This window comes from Heteronotia binoei, chromosome 2 (assembly GCF_032191835.1).
Source record: "Heteronotia binoei isolate CCM8104 ecotype False Entrance Well chromosome 2, APGP_CSIRO_Hbin_v1, whole genome shotgun sequence".
NCBI lineage: Eukaryota > Metazoa > Chordata > Lepidosauria > Squamata > Gekkonidae > Heteronotia > Heteronotia binoei.
In genome coordinates this window covers 51,907,055-51,926,479 of record NC_083224.1, presented here as the reverse complement: position 1 = coordinate 51,926,479, position 19,425 = coordinate 51,907,055, and the positions used below count along the sequence as shown (strand labels likewise).

The window sequence follows — 19,425 nt, the reverse complement described above, 5'->3', positions numbered from 1 at the left end:
GGAAAAATTTGGATATATCATGGTTTGGGGAAATTATGGGAGACTGGAAATGTATTCTATTCTTAATTGGTATTTCTTTTGGAGGCTTAATGTTATTGCTATGTTTAATTCCTATAATGAGGTCTAGTGTTAATAATGCCATGAAGGCACTCACTCCCTTAGGGAAAAATGTTAACATTATGTATATGTCTCCAGAGGAAAGGAAACAGTACTTTATTACTTTGTTTGAGGATAGTCAGTCTCCTTCAGACTAAATAAGTTTTCAAAAGATCGAAAGGGGGGAATGAAGGAGAGCCCCTGAATAATTAATACCCTGAATAATTAATAACAATAGCTATATTGAATAAGAGCACGAGTTGCCTCTAATCTAGACTGTCTGATGTAACATTCTGTTAAAACACTGGCCCCAGTAAAGTGGGTGTATGCCTAAGCTGGCAAGAGAGAGAAGAGAAGCGGCCTCTTAGAGGCAACTTGCTATAATGAGATAAGTAAGGGAATGATATCATGGAAATTTACTGGGGAGAGATCCGTGAGGCGGGATCTTTGAAATCAGATAAGCTTACGCCGGCCTACTCACTTTCTTGCTTGCTAGAAAAACTGTATGCACTCAGGGAAATGCATCTCAGTTTTGTGGGGCTGTTCTGCCCAAACTGGGATCCGCCTTTTGGTACCAAAAAGTAAACTTCGCTTCATACCAGTAAGTCTGTGTCCACCTTGCTATTTCTCTGCTTCACTGTCTTATGAATAAAATTGGTAAACTGATAGGAAGCAGAGACTACGAATATATAGACAGTTCTCATAATGTAGAGATGTGAACAGCGGTGTCTCAAAAGGTTTGGTATTGGGAACTTTTCAGTTTAGACAAAACCACAAATTGTATATGGGGTAGAGAGAACTCCTCCTCCCATAATACTAGAGCTCAGGGACACTCAATGATGTTTATGGGTACTCAGCTCTGGTCAGGCATACGGAAATACTTTTTTACCCAATGACTAAGTAAATGAGTGTCAGTGCCTGCAGTGATAGTCATGAACAGAGATGGATTTAAAAGAGGGTTGGCCGGAATCACAAAGGAACCCCCATGCCCAGAGGCAGCAAATCTCTAAATAGCAGTGCTCAGAGGCAACATCAAAGGAAGGCCTTAGCCACTGTGCCCAGCTGTCCACTGTTTGAAACAGAGAATGAAGGACATAATCTGATCCATCTCACCAGGGCTGTGCTTATGTTCTCTTCACTGGAGGATTTGTGCGAGTGCAAAGTGCTACAGAAGAGTGCCTTTGGCCTTACTGTGCTTGCATTCTATTTAAAACTGGCCTGTGCTTATTAAACCTGAACCGCAGCTCCAAGGAAGGATCTTTGCCCTATTCTGTTCTGGTGCATAGCAAGCAATGAAAACCTCTTATCAATCCTTAAACACTTTGGAGTGTGTGGTGGGGGGACAACATAACCCAGCTTCCTGGGGGGGGGGGAAGGAAAGATATTCCCTATTGCTTGATAACTGGGAAAAGAGCAGACAAAACAAATCCCACAATAGTAACAAGCTCATTCACACTGTAGAGCTATGTTGGCAGAGATAGTTACTATAATATCTCAGAAGGGTAGTTACTAAGAATCAAGAGCCCAAAATCCAGAACAGACCCTATGAGCTTCCCAAAGCCATTAGCTTGGCCACTGATGGAAACAGGAAAGATGAGCCACCTATTGCTTTGACTCAGCAGTGCTCTCCTTATGAAACAATCTTTTCCCAAGAGTCTCTTTTCTGCAAAGTAGATTTGGGCTTCAATTCTGGCATGGCATCCATGTGTAAAAAGCAGAAGATCCAACCATGCTGGACTGTGGATATGGAGTTTGAAAACATTCTTACCACCACCAAGTGTCTTTTTTAAGATGACCATGCAGCCTCAACAGGCAACAAATAACATACTGTTCTTTAACCACAACTCTTGGTTGTTTTAAAACATAGTTTCTCCATTTTTGTAGCTGGATGCAGAAACTGGATATCACAAACTGCAAGAGACACAGATATCAGGGCACCCATGAGGCACCTTCTCTTTGTTTTTACTGTAGTCTACAATGGCAGCAAATTCACATTACAAAACGTTGGGCCAAGGGGCTAGGTACAAGGCTTCATTTTTCATTTTTTTTTTTAAAAAAGTGTCATGAAATTAACAATCATGGGCCTAAACAATTTAGTTTTCTGCCATAGAACTAAGCTAAATCACTGAGGGGAAAGTGTCACAATTTTTTTTTTCATATTTGTGGTCATGAAAAATAATAATGTTATTAACCAAAGCATTCTATGTACACTTTGTTTTAAATCCACACAACTATTAGATAAACAGAACTACAGAAGCATCTAGGGAGCACAGTTGAACCAAGCAGGGGCTGTTCAGAGCCACTTGAGTGTCAGATCTCTCTAGATTGTCTCTTGAAAACACTGAAACCAGGAAAGTGACGGAATTTAAAACAATAGGGAGAGGAACGCAAGATACACCACAGTCTTCCCCCCCACCCACAACTATTGCTACAAGAGATGAAGTTACGCCAATCTTCCTAGCCTTTTTACTGAAACAAACCTATTCTTTTGTGGACTTGTCCTACAATGGAAGTGATACCTTGAAGTGGCAAGGGGGAAAAGTTAGAAAAGGTTAGATTTAAGGATGTCTGAAACAGCTATATCTTTGCACTTAACTGATCAGGATAAGCTGCAGTTGATCCTAATACATGGGCCGGCAGTGGCTGTATTCTTGTTACATTCAAGCAATTTTTGAACTATATTTAATCCATTCCCAGCTATTCAGTAACCACACAAGAAATGTAGGAATAGAGGAAATTTAGTAGGTTCACAATCCTTTGAAGGTATTTTTTTTAAAAGGGTTTTGCAACTATTGAGCTACCTGCTTTGTCCCCTTACAGAGACTGCTGAGATCTGGGTGTCTGGAAGGCCATTATTTCAATTTGGTGTAGTGGTTAAGTGTGTGGACTCTTATCTGAGAGAACCGGGTTTGATTCCCCACTCCTCCACTTACGGCTGCTGGAATGGCCTTGGGTTAGCCACAGTTATCGCAGGAGTTGTCCTTGAAAGGGCAGCTGCTGTGAGAGCCCTCTCAGCCCCACCCACCTCACAGGATGTCTGTTATGGGGGCAGAAGATATAGGAGATTGTAAGCCGCTCTGAGTCTCTGATTCAGAGAGAAGGACGGGGTATAAATCTGCAGTCATCATCATCATCCCTGGATACTAGGTTTCTATAACAGAGGGCGTAGCAGTGATGGTGAAATGTGGATTCTGCAAGAAGAGGTAGATGATGTGCTACCTTGTCACCCTACTAACTAAAACTAATTCATATATGAAAGTTATTTCTCAAAGCCTGTTAAGTCTCCTAGAGAGATGGGAGGTATTTTAAAGCAAAGGGTGTGTGCGCATGCGCACACAATGGACAGGAAATCTGAGCCAACTGCATTCCAACGATTGGAATACAAAAAAACCACCATATTCAGGCTATTGTCATTTCAAATATATTGCATGCAAAGGATGTCCATGTAAACATCTTTCGGTGCTCTTCTATAATACAGAAAACCACTCCTGCTTCATTACTACATTTTTAAGAAGCGAGAAGGCCTCAGAGCTATATGTTGAATGGAAGCTTTATTGTTTCAGCTGCTTTTGCTTTGATCTCACCCCTCCACTGAGGTAGGAGAGGAAACTCATATTTCTAGCTATGTGCAGCATGGCTCAGACTGTTCTGAAATATTCCCCAAAGCCCAACTTCCTTTACAACACAGTATCGAACCCATTATCCTTTCAGTCCTTTTTTGCTGCAAACTGGTGCTGCTTCACACTCTTCAGTTGTACACATTAACACACTTTTGCATGCACAGAACCTGTAAAAGGGTGAATGTGGCAAACACATGCCTCATGCAGGTACATGTGCTAGAGAGAAGAATTGTACATACAGAGGCAAATGTGTTTACCAGCACATCATATGTGAAGCAGTGCTGCGGCACGGTGAAAATTTATCTTGGCTGTAATTCATAAACTGATTTAAACTGCATTTACAGAGTTTTAAAATTTCATCTCACTGATTTTGTGTGGAATACATGGGGTTCAGACATTTGGCAGATGCCACTGCCCTCCAAAATTACTGCTTGGGGGAAACCTGAGAAATATCAGTTCCATTCCAAGTGTTTCAGATTTTAATAGAAAGAACTGTGGCTACTAGCCATTTGTTTAAAAGTCATCAAAGAAATCTCTACCACCATTTAGCATGTGGCGGGGTGGTGAATAAGAGGAAAATAAGTCTGCCTTGATTGGAAACCACATTCTCTATGGCAAGTTTTTACCAGAAAGACAGGTTGCACATGAGGTGGAGAGATCTGTATATGCATAGACAGCAGACATGTGCATGACAAAATTAGGATTTTCTATTGCCTCCTAAAATTACCAACACATTGGTATAAAATTCTTTCAGCATTTTGACTATTTGAAACCATTAACAAAATAGCTTCTATCATTCTTCCACAATGTGAGTGTTCAGCTTTGAGACAAATGCACACTGGGGGTGGGGGTGGGGAAGAGGGGGGTTGAGAGAGAAGGTGGAGAAGTCATTAACTTCTGGCTCCACAACATGAGGCCAAAATGGGAGAAGAAGGGCCAACGTGAAATTAGTGAGTGTTCCCCACAGAACATGGGATACAAAGGGGGTGGGACTGGAAAAAGTAATTTGATTATACACGGGTATATATTTTTGCACACACTTTTACACACATCTAGCTATAGTACATGTAAAAATATATGCTGTACATACACCCACTCTCACTGAGGTGCTTTTTTGTTTTTTTTTACAAACACCATCCAAATGCGTGTGTGCGCGCATGGGTATGTATATGTGTGTATGTGTTAAATATACAGATCCTACTAAGCGTGTATATGCATATGTACACATACATACAGGCAGGCAGGCAAACTGCCAGCCCCCCAATAGCTAACTACTCTTTCTTTTTCTTTCCTTTTTTTTTCTGAAGCCATCATCTTTCACCCAACAATGGTGTAATATTACATACCCCTTTGGAGACAGTGTTGTCTTGTGTAGCAGCTGCCTTCTTAAAGAGTGACCCTTGCAAAAACAAAAAAACAAAAAACAAAGCAACCCAACAGAACAAAAACCCTTGCAGGTAGGGGAGGGGGAATTGCAGAAAGAAGTGTATGTGTGCATGTGTGCATATCCACTGTGTAGTATGAACTGGGCACCCTGAAAGGGGGCATCTTCCTTTTGTGGCATCCTTCACAGGAGTGTTGCCCAACTCTATCTTATTGCAAGCCTGCTTCCAAGTGGCATGAACAGACAGCCTAGTTTACACACCCCATTGACCTTGCCCTTTGTGTATGTTAAGCTACAGATACATGAACCCCAAAGCCCAGTCACCTCCCCCTCCCTGCTTGGCCTCCCACACCCCGCCCACCATCAAGGAAAAAAAATAATACATTAAAAAAACTGCAAAAGGCTGCTCACTAGCAGAGTGCAACAACAGTACACGCTGAACAGGTGTTCTCTTCTGGAGCTCTGTGGAAGAGTTTACTTCCAACACAGTAAACAACGCCATGCAGAGAAAGGATGACGGAAGAAGGAAGGCTAGCAGGAGGACGACAAGGGATAGGGTGCAGACAGAAAGAGAAAGAGAGAGACCATGTGTGGAAGGGGAGGACAAAAAATACAGCGGAGAGGAGAAAAAGCACAGCATGGCAAGTGCCCAAGGCTTGGTTTCATTTTGTCCGTTTCATGTAAACAAGCTAATAATTTTCCTTAGATAGAACAAGTAAAAAGGATGCAGTTCCAAGTCTAAAGGACTGTGTTTCCAAGAGTCTGTTCCACCACACCACAGCCAGTGTGAAAGGGCAGGAAGGGTCAAGGGAGAGAGAGAAACCAGATTGGGAAAAGGGAATTTCCTTTCAAAATCTTCATTACTTAAAGCTGGAGAGAGAAAGAGAGAGAAAAAGCCAAATTGGGAGCCCTTTGAAAGATTGGCTCTGTGTCTCTAGACCAAATAAATCACACTAAGTTTAGTGAACCTTTTTTTCCTTTTAATGATGTGAAAAAGAGTGCGTTTTCCTCCTCTCTTCCCCTTGCTCAAAGACGGGTCTGTGCCTCAGGAACGTAGATTTCAATGCTGTCCGCACTCTCTGTGGCAGAGTTCTGCCGGACCGAGGCAGCACGCTTTGCCGCCATCAGTCGCTTGCGAGCTTCCTGGCGCTGTTTATCCACTGAATCAGAGGCCTTGTCCCTGTTTAGCTGAGATTTAGATTTGGCTGGCTTCTTTGGCACAGGAGGGGGTGCTTTCTTCTCTTCCTTTAAAGAAGAACAAAGAACACCAGATTACACAATGGGTACACACATCTTCATTTTACTCTATTTATTTGTATGCAAACAACTTTGCTCAGGGCTGGATCTGGGGGGGGGCAGAGGGGGGTGCTTGCCCCGGGTGCTGACGGAGGGGGGACGTCAAAATGGGTATGGAGTCCATTGTATTCTATGGGACCATAAGATAGAATGGCCCAAAAGGGGGTGTCATTATTTAATTTTGCCCCCCCTCAAAAAACATATAGATCCAGTCCTGGTTTTGCTTGCCAGTTAATTTACCTTTAAAATATATTTATTCAGGGCATGTTTCCAAAGAAACATATAAAGACAAAATGCAAATTAAATACAATCCATTTTTAAAAAAAATCCACACTTTTCAAACCATCAACATAAAATATAAAATAACAACATGAGCCAGTCAGCCACAAGAACTAAATACCAGTAGGTCACAATACACTATTTCAGAGATAGGTAGCATTGAATTCGTATCAATTAAAAGAATCAAACTTTAAAAATTTTGAGCCCAAAATGCATTCCTTGTAATTATGTTTACAATTAGGTTGAGACAGGAGCAATTTAACCTAGCACTTTTGAATTCTATGTACTATCTCAAAGGGACACACTTTTTGCAGTCACCAATTCTGCAATTATAAAGAGGTTCCCAGTGATGCAGCAGTATTTTTAAAAAAAAAAAAAAACAACTGCCAAACTAACATGATACTGTCTGAGGTTCAGTCATAATGCCACAATTCTTTGGGCAGTATATAAGTGATCCCAGAAGGATCCTTGGGCTCAATCAGTTCGCATCCCTCTGTGTGCATCATAGTCTAATTGTGTCCTCTTTTATGGCAAGACCATGAACACAACAGAGCCCCATGGTTTCATGAAAGTCAGTAGCTAAACAACTTTCACGTTACCCTGCATGTACATCTGGTTTAGAAGAAAGAGCCAATGTATGTTCACTTTACAACTGAAGCCAGAAACCAACACCTGGATAAATGCAAGTTTGTTACACACACTGAGCAGTACGTGCATTAAAGGTATCATAAGAATTATGTTTATTTTAGTTTTATTTAGGACAATTTTATTTAGGACCGTATTTGACTAATTTAGTTTTTTTATTCATTGGCAGTCCTGACTGAGATTTTAAATTGCAATCTTTTATGTGTTTTTATTATTGTTGTTTTAGTTACTTTGTAAGTCATCATCAGTTCTGCAAGGTAGAAAGGCACTAATAGATGCTTTAAATAAATAAGAATGACCCAACACATGTTTAAAGAAAAATCATGTGTACATTGTACATGGATTTTACAAACATTCAATTTAATTTGTGAACAGGGCTGGGGTGGGGGATTGTGCAAGGAACCAGTTCTCTCTTTCCAGGCTCACTAGCATAAAGCCAAACCATTGTTTGGCATTATGTCTGAACCAAGATTTTCTGTGGGAGTGTTATTATTGCTGGGGGATGTGATCAGTTTACATCTAATAAGAAAACAACTACAGCTGTGACTGAGAATGCTTACTTGGAAAGGAGAAGAGGAAATTGGATTTATACCCGCCCTTTATTGCCCAAAGGAGTCTCAGAGCAATTTACAATCTCCTTTCCCTTTCCCCTCCCCACAACAGATACTGTGAAGAAGACGATTGCAGATTTATACCCCATCCTTCTCTCTGAATCAGAGACTCAGAGTGGCTTACAATCTCCTATATCTTCTCCCCCTACAACAGACACCCTGTGAGGTGGGTGGGGCTGAGAGGGCTCTCACAGCAGCTGCCCTTTCAAGGACAACTCCTGTGACAGCTATGGCTAACCCAAGGCCATTCCAGCAGCTGTAAGTGGAGGAGTGGGGAATCAAACCCGATTCTCCCAGATAAGAGTCCGCACACTTAACCACTACACCAAACTGGCTCTTCAGCGAGGTAGGTGGGGCTGAGAGAGCTCTCCCAGAACTGCTCTTGAGCAGAACACCCTAGAGAACTTGTGGCCGACGCAAGGTCACATCAGCTGGTGTATGTGGAAGACTGGGGAATCAAACCCTGTTCTCCCAAATGGCCACTGGAAGAACCTCAGTTACAGGTAAGCAAAAACATGAATGTGCTTTATTTATAATTGCTGAACATTAAGCAACATGGCTTGAGTTCACACACTTGACCACTAACAGCAAACTGGCTCTTAATTCACAGTCACTATAAAGACCAATAGGTCTTCCTTCCAAGCAGACCCAGTTAGGATCAAGCCATGTTGCTTAATATTTAGCAAATATAAATAAAGCACACACTTATGCTTTTGCTTACCTGTAACTGAGGTTCTTCCAGTGGTCATTTGTGCAGTCACACTGGTTCTGTGCCAGTGCAGAAGAAATTCTAGATTTTTGAGCTCTAGGCCAGAAACTCACTTTCCAACCTGCTCCCTTGAGAGAGGATACAGACCCCCCCCCCCCTATAATGTGGGAAGGAAGGGGCAAGCACTTTTACCTTCCTTTTCAGTTCCTTTACAGGGTAGCATCCCTCTGCAGGAAAGGCCAGCAGGAACAAAGGAGGACAGCCTGTGTACCTGAATAGACGACCACTTGAAGACTACCTGATACAATCAAACAATTTGTTTTCCTTTAGAGTTTCTGCTCTAGTCCTATATACATGAAATAAGCAGATAGAAAAATATGGAGGTGGGTGCTGGCAGGAGAAGATGGCAGGGAAAAACAGCCTGGCTCAGACTACAATCTTGTCATGTTCTGATATCCAGAGCACAGTGAGAGATAAAAAGTAGAGGCTGTTGTTCTAGTGCAGTGCCACATATTTCTTAAAGTGAAACCCTTCCAGAGCCAGAAATATTGCCATTAACACTGAGAACCCTGCTTCAATGGGAAATAGTTATTCTCCCTTCTGAGGGCACAAAGGTTTGTTTAATGGTCCACAATGGACACAGGAATCAGTGTTGTACACTTCTCTGAAGTACAAAAAAGAGATTACATCATCATTTGAATTAGTTCGTAACCTGCCTTGTTTGTTTAAAAGAACACTTAAAGAAGGCAGCTGACAACTGTAAAACACCATGTTATAATACAAAATATACAATAACAAGCTAGTGACCAAACAGTGCCAGCTTTCAGGTTTCATCAGAACATAGTGTTTGGTTTCTCCAAGAGTTCCATGCTCACCTTCTTCTCCGGTGTCTCTGCCAACTGCCAGCCATTAGCCTTTAGATGGTACAACTCATCAAATTTCATGCTGATGTCTTCGATGGACAATTGCAAGAGATCCCAGAAACCAGCAAGGTCCTGTGCTGTGGGCCTGGGATTGGAATTGGGGTTCTGCAGAAAAGGAAATGTGAAGGAGGAAAATCAAGTGACTTAGATATTACTACATGTAGCTATTGCAATTTAGAACGAAGATGCAAGACAAGAATTGCAAAATACTTTGAATTCACATTGAAAAGGCTGGATCTGTTTTGGCTACTGACATGTACATTCTTGATTATGTAACAGCTCCTTGGGAGCAACAACTTAGCCCTGCCAGAAAGATTTTAGCGCTCTGGAACTTTGGTATTCCAGCAGTTGTCATACACAATTCAGAATAGTCGGGTTAAGAGAGTACTGCATTCTTTTATGAATGTTGTCACAATTGTCATCAAGATTATATTTTATTCCAACAAGGCAGACCTTCAAGTTGTGATTAAATTGGCTTACTAAAGTGGCACAGTCACGTGGTTGCTTAGGAACTTGCTTCTTGCTATAAACACACTAAGCTGAAAGACCAAAAAAGGGCTATTGAGTTTTGCTTTCCCAGTGGAGAACAGTTAAAGAGGGATAAAGAAGACTGACAGGTAAATTTGAGCTCATGTGTACACTGTCCATGGATTGTACATACATTCAGTGTAATTTATGAACATGCTGGGGAAAAATTGTTCTCAGTGAGCTTAGTGATTCTATCACTTGGTACTTGCTGAAAAAAAAATAATTAAAAAGAGCAGGTTTTCAAATTAATTTCAATACAATGTTTTGCACAGTGTGGATTCCTAAGCAATTGGAAAGGAAGATGTTCCTTTTTTCCCTTGCAACACTATTCTTAGTGTGGCCAGGAGACACTGCCTGCCTCTAGGGGTATCCCACTTCAGCTAAGGGGGCCCCAAGCTATGGAAACAAAATGGATGGTCAGAAACAGGCCAAGGAAACACTCTGTGAAATAGCAGAGAACATGCTGGGGCCTGGCTCTGATTTCAACAGAGGCAGTTTCCTGTACTGGCTATTCTCCCCCTCCCAACTGATTGATAAGATTATGGGTTCAACAGGTAAATATTGTTTCCTCCTCAAATCCTTGGCCATCTGATTAAGTGGCCATGCTCCTGACTCATTACTGCAATTCAGCTTTTCCTTTGTTTACTGCTATGGTAATATCTGACACCTGGATAAACGTTTTGTCTTCTACACTTACTCCTCTTCAGGGTATCACAGCTCAATTGATTAAACCATTAAAACTTGGTTCTGACCCACCATGACTCACTAATCTTGTCAAACCCCTGGGAGCCTCCCCTGTTCTGCCCCTTCTGTGACATCAGAGGTCACATCTACTAGTGTCATAAGTCACCTGACCTCTACGTCATGGATCACATGATACCTTTCCCTGGAGACACAAATTGGGTAATACAAGGCCATGTGGTCTGCCAGTTCAGTGTGTCTTGTCTTACACTACCACAGACTTGCACCCCCAAACTCTGTTTGGGCCACTTTCCACATTCATGTCTTCTGCTTCATCGATCTGTGGACCTCTGCACATCTGGACAGGTAGTGCCTTAAACAAATCCTACAACTCCCTATTGATCAACCCTTAGTTCTTGATTGTGTGTTTTATTGCATGTGTGTGTGACTATACCCCTTTTTACATTATTTCCTAGTAAAAACATTATAAAATATATTTGCTCTGGAGTTTTTCGTTATGAGAATTGGACCTTTGTATTATTGGTGAAGACCCTAGTTCCTAATTAGCTCTACCTGAGCCTTAGAATATAGTCTCCCTGGACAAACTAATTCAGAAAACTGCAATCCAGTAAATTCAAGATTATTTTACTTTTTCATACATTGTTGTATGAGCTTGTGATGAAAGTAACGTCTTACATGGCTCAGAAACCACCTTTGTTCTCAAAACACTCAGCTGGCATTACACCAAATCTAGAAACACTAGGAAAGTTCTGCACAGAGCTTTTGGGGGGCCAGGTGTCCTCATTCCGTACACCAAATCTGCAACCCTGACCAAATCCCTTTCCCAGTCGCTGGTATGCTTCAATGGCAGGCAATATATGGAATCCAGAGCTGTACAGAGAAATGACATGACACAGGAAAGTGATGCAAGCATGGAATACACCATGTCATCCCTTATTTGGGAGAGGGAAGGAGAAAGTAGCAATAGGAAATTGAGAGTGGTATATCTCACTGCCCAGGAGTCCTCATAGATCTCCCACTTTAGTCTGTTCAGAAGTATTCACCAGCATTCAGATAAAAATTAATGTAAGAAGATATGCTGCAATTCAAGATCTACTGGACTATCTCTATTGCTTTGTCATGCAAATTACCATTAAATGTAATACGGGACAGTTATTTTTTCCTACTGATATGTGTACAACACAAAGGATAGGTGAGGGAGAGTAGAGCTGTTTAAACTGCATTGAAACAATGTGAAAACTATAAGAAAGAAATAATTGGCTCTGAAATTAAAGTGTAAACAGTAACAGAGGAAGATACATGTATTAAGGCAAACCAAGTTTCCTAATTTGTGAAACAAAATATAGAAACTGTGAGGATGGTCTCCATGCTGCACCACAAATCCAAAAGTCTTCACTATGCAGTGGATTGCTAACTAACATTAATCATGAAAGTGTACGAATGGAGGGAGCAGGTCAAGTAATAAAAGTACAATAGCAGTGCAATCTTTGGCCAACACGTTACACTTATAATGCAATTTAAGTGGCCAATGTGCTTTCAATATATTGGACAGTAAACCTTAAAATATAAGAGTTCCATGGCACAGAGTGGTAAGCTGCAGTATTGCAGTCCAAGCTCTGCTCATGACCTGAATTCGTTCTTGGCAGAAGCTGGGTTCAGGTAGCTGGCTCAAGGTTGACTCAGCCTTCCACCCTTCTGAGGATGGTAAAATATGTACCCAGCTTGCTGGGAGTAAAGTGTAGATGACTGGGGAAGGCAATCGCAAACCACCCCATAAAAAAGTCTGCCAAGAAAATGTCGTGATGCAATGTCACCCAAAATCATCGGCAATATAGTTTAGTATTATCCCAGTATGGATATGGGGAGGAGTGAGGGCAGGGGAAAGAGAGTATGAATCATGCCTTTCTTGGGAAGAGACTATTTATCCACTTACATGTGGCCTCTGCTACTGAGTCACGTTACGCCAAGATACCTCTTGGTATCCAAGAGACCAGCAGGGGAGATAAGTGCTGTTCTGATGCCTGGGCAAAAGCCAAGCAAATGGTCAAGCATGCCATTCTATACTCGGCAAAGATTAGAATGCTTTCAGAGGTTTGTATACTCACCAAGTTTTGGTCACAGAGGCCACGGAATTGCTGGAATTTCTGAGACATTAGTAACTGTGCACTGCCCACTGCACTGAGGACTTTGCCTAAGACTGAAAAATAAAAAATACACTTAAGAAGTCAAGCATGGCAGAAAGACATTAACTGAATCAACAAGGAGATCTGAGGTGAAAGTGCCTCTTTTTGTCCTTCACACATACTTATTCTTCCCCCCCTTTTTATACCAGTAACAAAAGTGTTTTTCAGTCAAAGCCATTAATGACAAGTCATTAAAAATGACGTACGGCTCTTTTGTCTGTGCATGTTTTGTTAGCCCTTGTTCTTCTGCCAACAGCCACAACCAGGATGAGAGTCACCATCACGAATGGCAGACAGCCACACGACAGCAAGATTCTTTGTTTGCAACAGAGCATTAATGAAGTCTAATGGAGAGTTTTGGAAGACTCATTTTTATATCCTTCCAGAGCCAACCCACCCCCCCCTCCCGACACTGGCAACATTAATATTTCAGAGCTCTGAGCACAACTTGCTCTTACTATGGAGTTGGGATCCATGGCTTCTCATTCACTCCTCCCTCTCCAAGGACAATCACTAACTTTACAAAGTGAGTAATGGGAAACCAGTCTTTTAAAACAAAACAAAACAGGGAAGCTATTTTTAAGTGTACAAGCAAGTGCATTGCACAGGCTAAGAAACGTGTATAAAGTTTGGGATCACATTACTTATGTTTTCTCAAGGATTCTGGAGCCTTAGCCCTGTTCAGTCCTCAATTCCATTTAAAGGTATCAGAAGAACACTGTGAGGCCTGGTTGAGACAGAATGAAGTATAGACTTCTGTCATGGCAGAATGTACTGCACCACATTAGACTACAGATGAGGTTTTAAAATACATTTTTAAGATTCCCTATGTACAACTTCCCACCAAACGAGAATGTAAGCATACCAGAAAGAAAAGTTCTAGCCTAGCTTACTGTATGATGCACTAACCTCCCACTTACAAAAGCACTGATGTATTTGGACACCTCTGCTGCTGCCTGCAATGGTAACAGACTATTTCCTCACGTCAACACTGCCCTCTCATTCTGCTACCTGTGTGAGCCAGACCTCATTTAGGCTCCATTTCAGTGTTAAACTGCTTCAGAGTATGAAACACAGAGGGTGTGGATAGGAGTGACTCTGAGGAAAACTAAACATCATGAGGAACATGACAATCCAGAAAACAGTTAAGTGAGGCACGCATCTGGGGAAGTTGCTTCTTTATTGTTAAAATTGTGGGATGCCATTAAAACAAATCCTCAAAGAAAAAAATACATAAACTGGGGTTCAAAGTTCCCAATCCTTTTCTCTGCAAGGTCATGCCATGCAACAGAAAATAAAGCTCACTTCCCAGTATCCAGAATTTTTGTCAAATCCTCAGCTGAAGACTCATGGCTCTCCACTGCAGAGCTCATCATCAATACTAACCTTCTTCAGAGAGATTGTTCTCTTTGGTCTCTTGGTCCATCTGACGACACCATCCTTCTAATCTTTCAGTCTCTGCTTGCAGCAGTTTCTGAAACCAATACCCGTCCCTTCGGCAAGCTCCTGGCTGTGTTGGTTCTGATGGAGTGTTGGTGGAAGTCTCAAGCCAAGGGTCAGGAGGAGGAAGAGAGGAAGGCTCTAGGGCTGGGTCATTGCTGTCTCCATAGGAGAGGTTTCTCTTGATCTGGGAGGGCATGGCTGTTTGCCTCGTACTGGCATCAAGGCTGTTGGAATTGTTGCATGGTGGACAATCAGCAAGGCTTCTCTCAGATGATTTACAGCTAGAGTTATTCGGTTCTTGTGTGTCAGAATCTGTGTCCTGCTTGGTGGACATGCTGCGGGAGTGGCTGTTGCTACAAAGAGAAGAGGGGGGAAGGGAGAATTCAGAAGAGGCAGCCCTCACAGAGAGCTAAATTTGTTCCACAGCACACAGAGACAACAATACGCTTTTGTGTTTATTGTGTCTGCAGCTGAACTGCATTTCCCTGGCCTGTCCCCCTCCACACACAAATACACACACACCACACATGCAGACAGACAAAATTATAAGGTTGCCTGCTTACTGCAATAGGCCATCCAAGCAAAAACTGGCAAGCGTCTATAATTACATCACCAGTTCGAGCTTTCATTTCTGGCTTCCAATGATTTGTTTACACTACTAAGTTAACTTTTTTTTTTTTTTTAAGTAAGGAGCACATGCTGTTGAAGGTTCTGCAATCCCCGCTGTTCAGCAGTGATTTGAAGGGGAAAAAGAAATGGGGCATCTAAGCTATCAATAGGATACTGCAGCTTAAGAGATTTTTTTAATTAAAAAAAGAGCCCGGTTCTTCCACTTACCGCCACTCGTCCTCTACCTGTACCCCGATGGACTGGAATTTGGTGGCTGATGGAGGGGGCTCCTCTTTTGCCACTGGCTGAAGGCAGTCAACCTTATTAACAAAAAAAAAAAGATACAAACAAAAAACAAAAACACAAAAACTTGCTGCTAGAATTCACATTAGAAGGAAAGAGGCAAACATGCATACAAACACACGCACACACACACAGAGTGATCATGCAGACACCACACGCCAAGAGGCAGCAAAAATTTCTCTGTATCATAAAGGGCCCAAACAAGGAAATTACTAGATGACTAGCATTGCTTCAGTACTGTGACATCTTTGTGGAGGGAGGGGAAAAGAGACAAGGAGGTAGCACATTGCTGCCACAGTGACCTAGGTGACATTTTCTTATCCAGAGATTTTAAAGACAGCTTTTGTACCCCCACAACAATAACTTAAGCCTAAGTAATTTTGACTTATATTTTTTAAAAGCAGCTATGTTGAAATTTTTGATTTAATGAGTGGCCCTGTGGAAAAAGGGGTGTGTGTGTGGAGACTGGGGCTTAGAGGGGAACACATTTATTTGCCCTAGGCCTCAGATTCAGTGGGAGCTCACAGGAGCACAGCTCCTGAACCTTTCTGAGAATTCCACCTCCTTCTGAGAGTTCCACCTCCTTGTCCATTGAATAGTATGTGCAGCTACATCACAATCCCTGGATGAGCGCCACCACCTATTTTTCTACAAAATGACCCCTGGCCTTAACGTACAATACTGTGCAGGTACAGGGCAAAATTTGCCATGAGCAAAATTTCCTCTTTCTTTCATCTCATATTATTTGGACTATTTTTAGTGGCTAGACTAATGTGACATAAGGGTAGGGTTTAAACAACTGACATTTTAAAGTTGCTCTTCAAGTTTTTTTTTTTTTAAAGAAAAAATGTTACTCAAGTCTTTGGAATGGGGCAGGCAAAACCAATGTACAAATAGAAGGAATATAGCCTAAAGATCATGTAGAGAAGAATCTGTCTGTCTGTCTTCCTGCTTTCAATGTCACCCTGACTTCAGCAGCATTACAGCCGGCAGCGCTATGCTCTTGGCAAAGCATGCACTTCCAGAGCTCCCAGCAAACTCTGACCAAGGCAGTGTGGTACATCCTGGCCTTATAGGCAGGTTGAGAGCATTTCAATTTCAAACATGCTACCATATTTTCCTTTGGCCCTGAAAACCAGCTAAATGTTCTCTTTAGTGTTGCACTGATACAACACAAGGGATATTATATCTTTGCTCCTGGGATTCAGTGTATTAAGGAAACAGAAAGAATGTCATTGTGCTGCTGCAGAGGGAATGTGACTATTGCATTAAAAAAAACCCAGCAACCCCAAAACACGCAATGGGTATATGCACTCCAAGAAAAATGGATATGGATGGAAAATGGAAGCTGAGTTTATTGTATTTAATTGCTGGAAGCCACTCTGAGCCCTGCCTGGTGGGAAAAGGAGCAGGATAAAAACTGAATTAATAAATAAATACTACACATCCAGCACTTGAAAGAGACTCCCATATCTATAATCAGCCTGGAAGGGTATGCACAGAAGAGAGCAAACAAGGACCTGGGGGGATGGATCCCATGGCATTGTTCCCCTCCTGCTTCTCTCTGGCTGCCACTAGCATCTCAGTGTGCACAAGATCTGTATTTTTCTAGAAACTTCTGCAATGGCCAGAGTGAAACAAAAAGGAAAGTGTCATAGGATCCAAGTCTTATCTTTGGAAGCATCAGCTCCAGCACAGCTATCTTATTCAGTCACAGCTATTGCGCATGGATACTTTGTTACTAAAAAGTTCTATCCCATTTTTGCTGAACAGGACAAGTGACTGATTCCTATGAGAAGGTACTATAGAAGAAGAAGAGGAAGAATGCAGATTTATACCCCGTCCTTCTCTCTGAATCAGAGACTCGGAGCGGCTTACAATCTCCTATATCTTCTCCCCTCCACAACAGACACCCTGTGAGGTGGGTGGGGCTGCCCTTTCAAGGACAACTCCTGCAATAGCTATGGCTAACCCAAGACCATTCCAGCAGCTGTAAATGGAGTAGTGGGGAATCAAACCTGGTTCTCCCAGATAAGAATCCACAGACTTAACCGCTACACCACACTGGCTCTCTTTGGAAAGTTGGCAGCAGAGAGCAAAAGCCCAAATAGTCTTTTCTTTTTCTATATGCTGCTCCCTTGACTGAGAAGAACAGAGTCTGCATTCCCAATTATTTCCCTATTAGACTGGGTATAAAATTATAGGAATTCCAGGAACTAAAAAATTGCTATTCTGATAGAAAACCAATTCAAATTTATGCTTTACCCTTAGAAGAAAAAGAACCAAAGAACATTTGGACTAGAATGTGCCAAAAAGGAGGAGGGATAATGAAAAAGAGCAGTTCTGCTGTCAGTAATGACTCAGATTTGGGATTTCTGAAGTGAGTTAGAGCCCCGAGCCACTTCTGGTTCACAGCCATCTTGGATTCTTTGTCCTACTCTCTCTGTTTTGAAGTCTTGCTTCAATATTAACAGACAAGATGCCCTTAGCTGCATATATTGTTTATCTGTTACCCAAGGACACAGGCACATTTAGGTAAAGTCGAACATAGGGAGTAGACATATCTGCATGTAATGCCAGGCAGGGAGATAACAAAGGCAGCGCAACTTGCCCCCTAAGCAGAGATATGCCAGATGGCAGAGAGAGATCCAGGGAGAAAAAGACCCTCTTCAAGGACTCACAAGAAGACTCCCTTATCCTGAAGGATCTGGGTCAATGAGGAGAAAGGGGTGAAAAGGGATGGTATGTAATCTACCTACCACAGCCCAATAGAGAGGTGGGTAGGAAGGTCCTCTGCCAATCTACATCTCTCCATGCAAGCCAACACATAGGTGAGATTTTTTTCCTCTGTGTTGGGTGTCAGCATGAATGAAACCCTCCAGTAAAATTAGTAGATTCTTGGGTGAGGGTGCCCTCTGGTCACGGCAGGAAAATGTTCTGAATGAGTTTTCCATTGTTGGTTGTAGTGCTGCCCTTAAGTAATCAGTTCACTTTGCATTCAATAAATCTTGTTAGTCTCTCAGAGTGAGCAGGCTCTCTGTAAGTGCCAAAAAAGGTAAAAGTCCCATTGCCTTTGGACAGCCCCCAAGAACTGATCACACTTGCAGGGCTGGCACTTGGAAATGCATTGGGGTGATCTGCACCAAAGGATTCCCTTAAACCCATACTTGCCCCTTCAAACCCCACTCTCTTTTCCATTTAAAAGAGGACAAATAGTTGCAAAAGAATGGATGGAGACTAGATAAATCCCTAAAGAACTGCCTGCCTCTCCCAGCCTTCAGTCTAGGGGACTTGCACACTTGCAAATTGTTATGAGGACCAGGAAAAGATGTTCTGCTTTTTCTCTTCTCCACAGTCAACTTCCTATTTCTCTGCAGCCTTTACCTAGATGGCTCATTTTACTCAAACCAATTCCTTCCTCCACAGCAAAAACATCCACCTTTTTGGGCAAGGATGCCACGCTTAAGTCCAAAGCAGTTCCACTTCAATACATATGAAAGCAGCAGCATCCATTCTTTCCAGACCCAAGCCTACTTCTAACTTCCTCCAGGAATATGGGACCAAGTTGATGTATTTCTTTTGTTTATATATATATATTTTTTAACATGCATTCCCCCTTGTTCCCTTTTTGGCCTTTCAGACATATAAAAACAGCAGAGATATTGGTCTGATAGAGAGCTTTGGAGTTATAGTTTTTGGGAGGACGACTGGGGGTTAATATATTTTAGTATAAAATTTTAGCATCCTCACCAAAGGAAAAATTTCCATGACAATTAAACTAATAAAGATCCAGTATAAATTTGCAGTGTATGCACAATTTTCTTTCCCTCCTTTTCCAAACCCTCCATCTCTCTCTAAAAGAAAAAATGAGCACCTTGGTGCCACCCATGGAGTTCCGACACATTAGTCAAACCCAGTGCGCTGGAGTGCACATACATCTGCACTGAATCTTGATGCACAGTTGGCTACAGTCTACTGAGCCAGGGGATAAGGCAGTATAGAAAAGACAAGCAGTCATGCAAGGCCTGAACAGAGCATACTCATGCACAAGAGCTCTTCTACCCCTGCCTGGGAGGCTACGAAATCCTTCTGCC

General features: G+C 42.1%; 1 protein-coding gene across 5 annotated transcripts in view; it reads right to left on the bottom strand.

Moving 5' to 3' along the window:
* Nucleotides 1-6,058: 6,058 nt before the first annotated feature.
* Nucleotides 6,059-19,425, bottom strand: part of DLGAP4 (DLG associated protein 4) — a 422,133-nt gene continuing 408,766 nt past the window's right edge. For 4 of the 5 annotated variants that reach the window (XM_060230962.1, XM_060230961.1, XM_060230964.1 and 1 more), the window contains 5 exons: nucleotides 15,257-15,348; nucleotides 14,363-14,772; nucleotides 12,899-12,990; nucleotides 9,516-9,668; nucleotides 6,059-6,345 (listed from right to left, as the gene is read on the bottom strand). In XM_060230962.1, the coding sequence (XP_060086945.1) occupies nucleotides 6,127-6,345; nucleotides 9,516-9,668; nucleotides 12,899-12,990; nucleotides 14,363-14,772; nucleotides 15,257-15,348 (966 nt within the window). In that variant the 3' untranslated portion in view covers nucleotides 6,059-6,126. The remainder of the gene's footprint in view (nucleotides 6,346-9,515; nucleotides 9,669-12,898; nucleotides 12,991-14,362; nucleotides 14,773-15,256; nucleotides 15,349-19,425) is intronic. The other variant, XM_060230965.1, reaches the window with a different exon arrangement.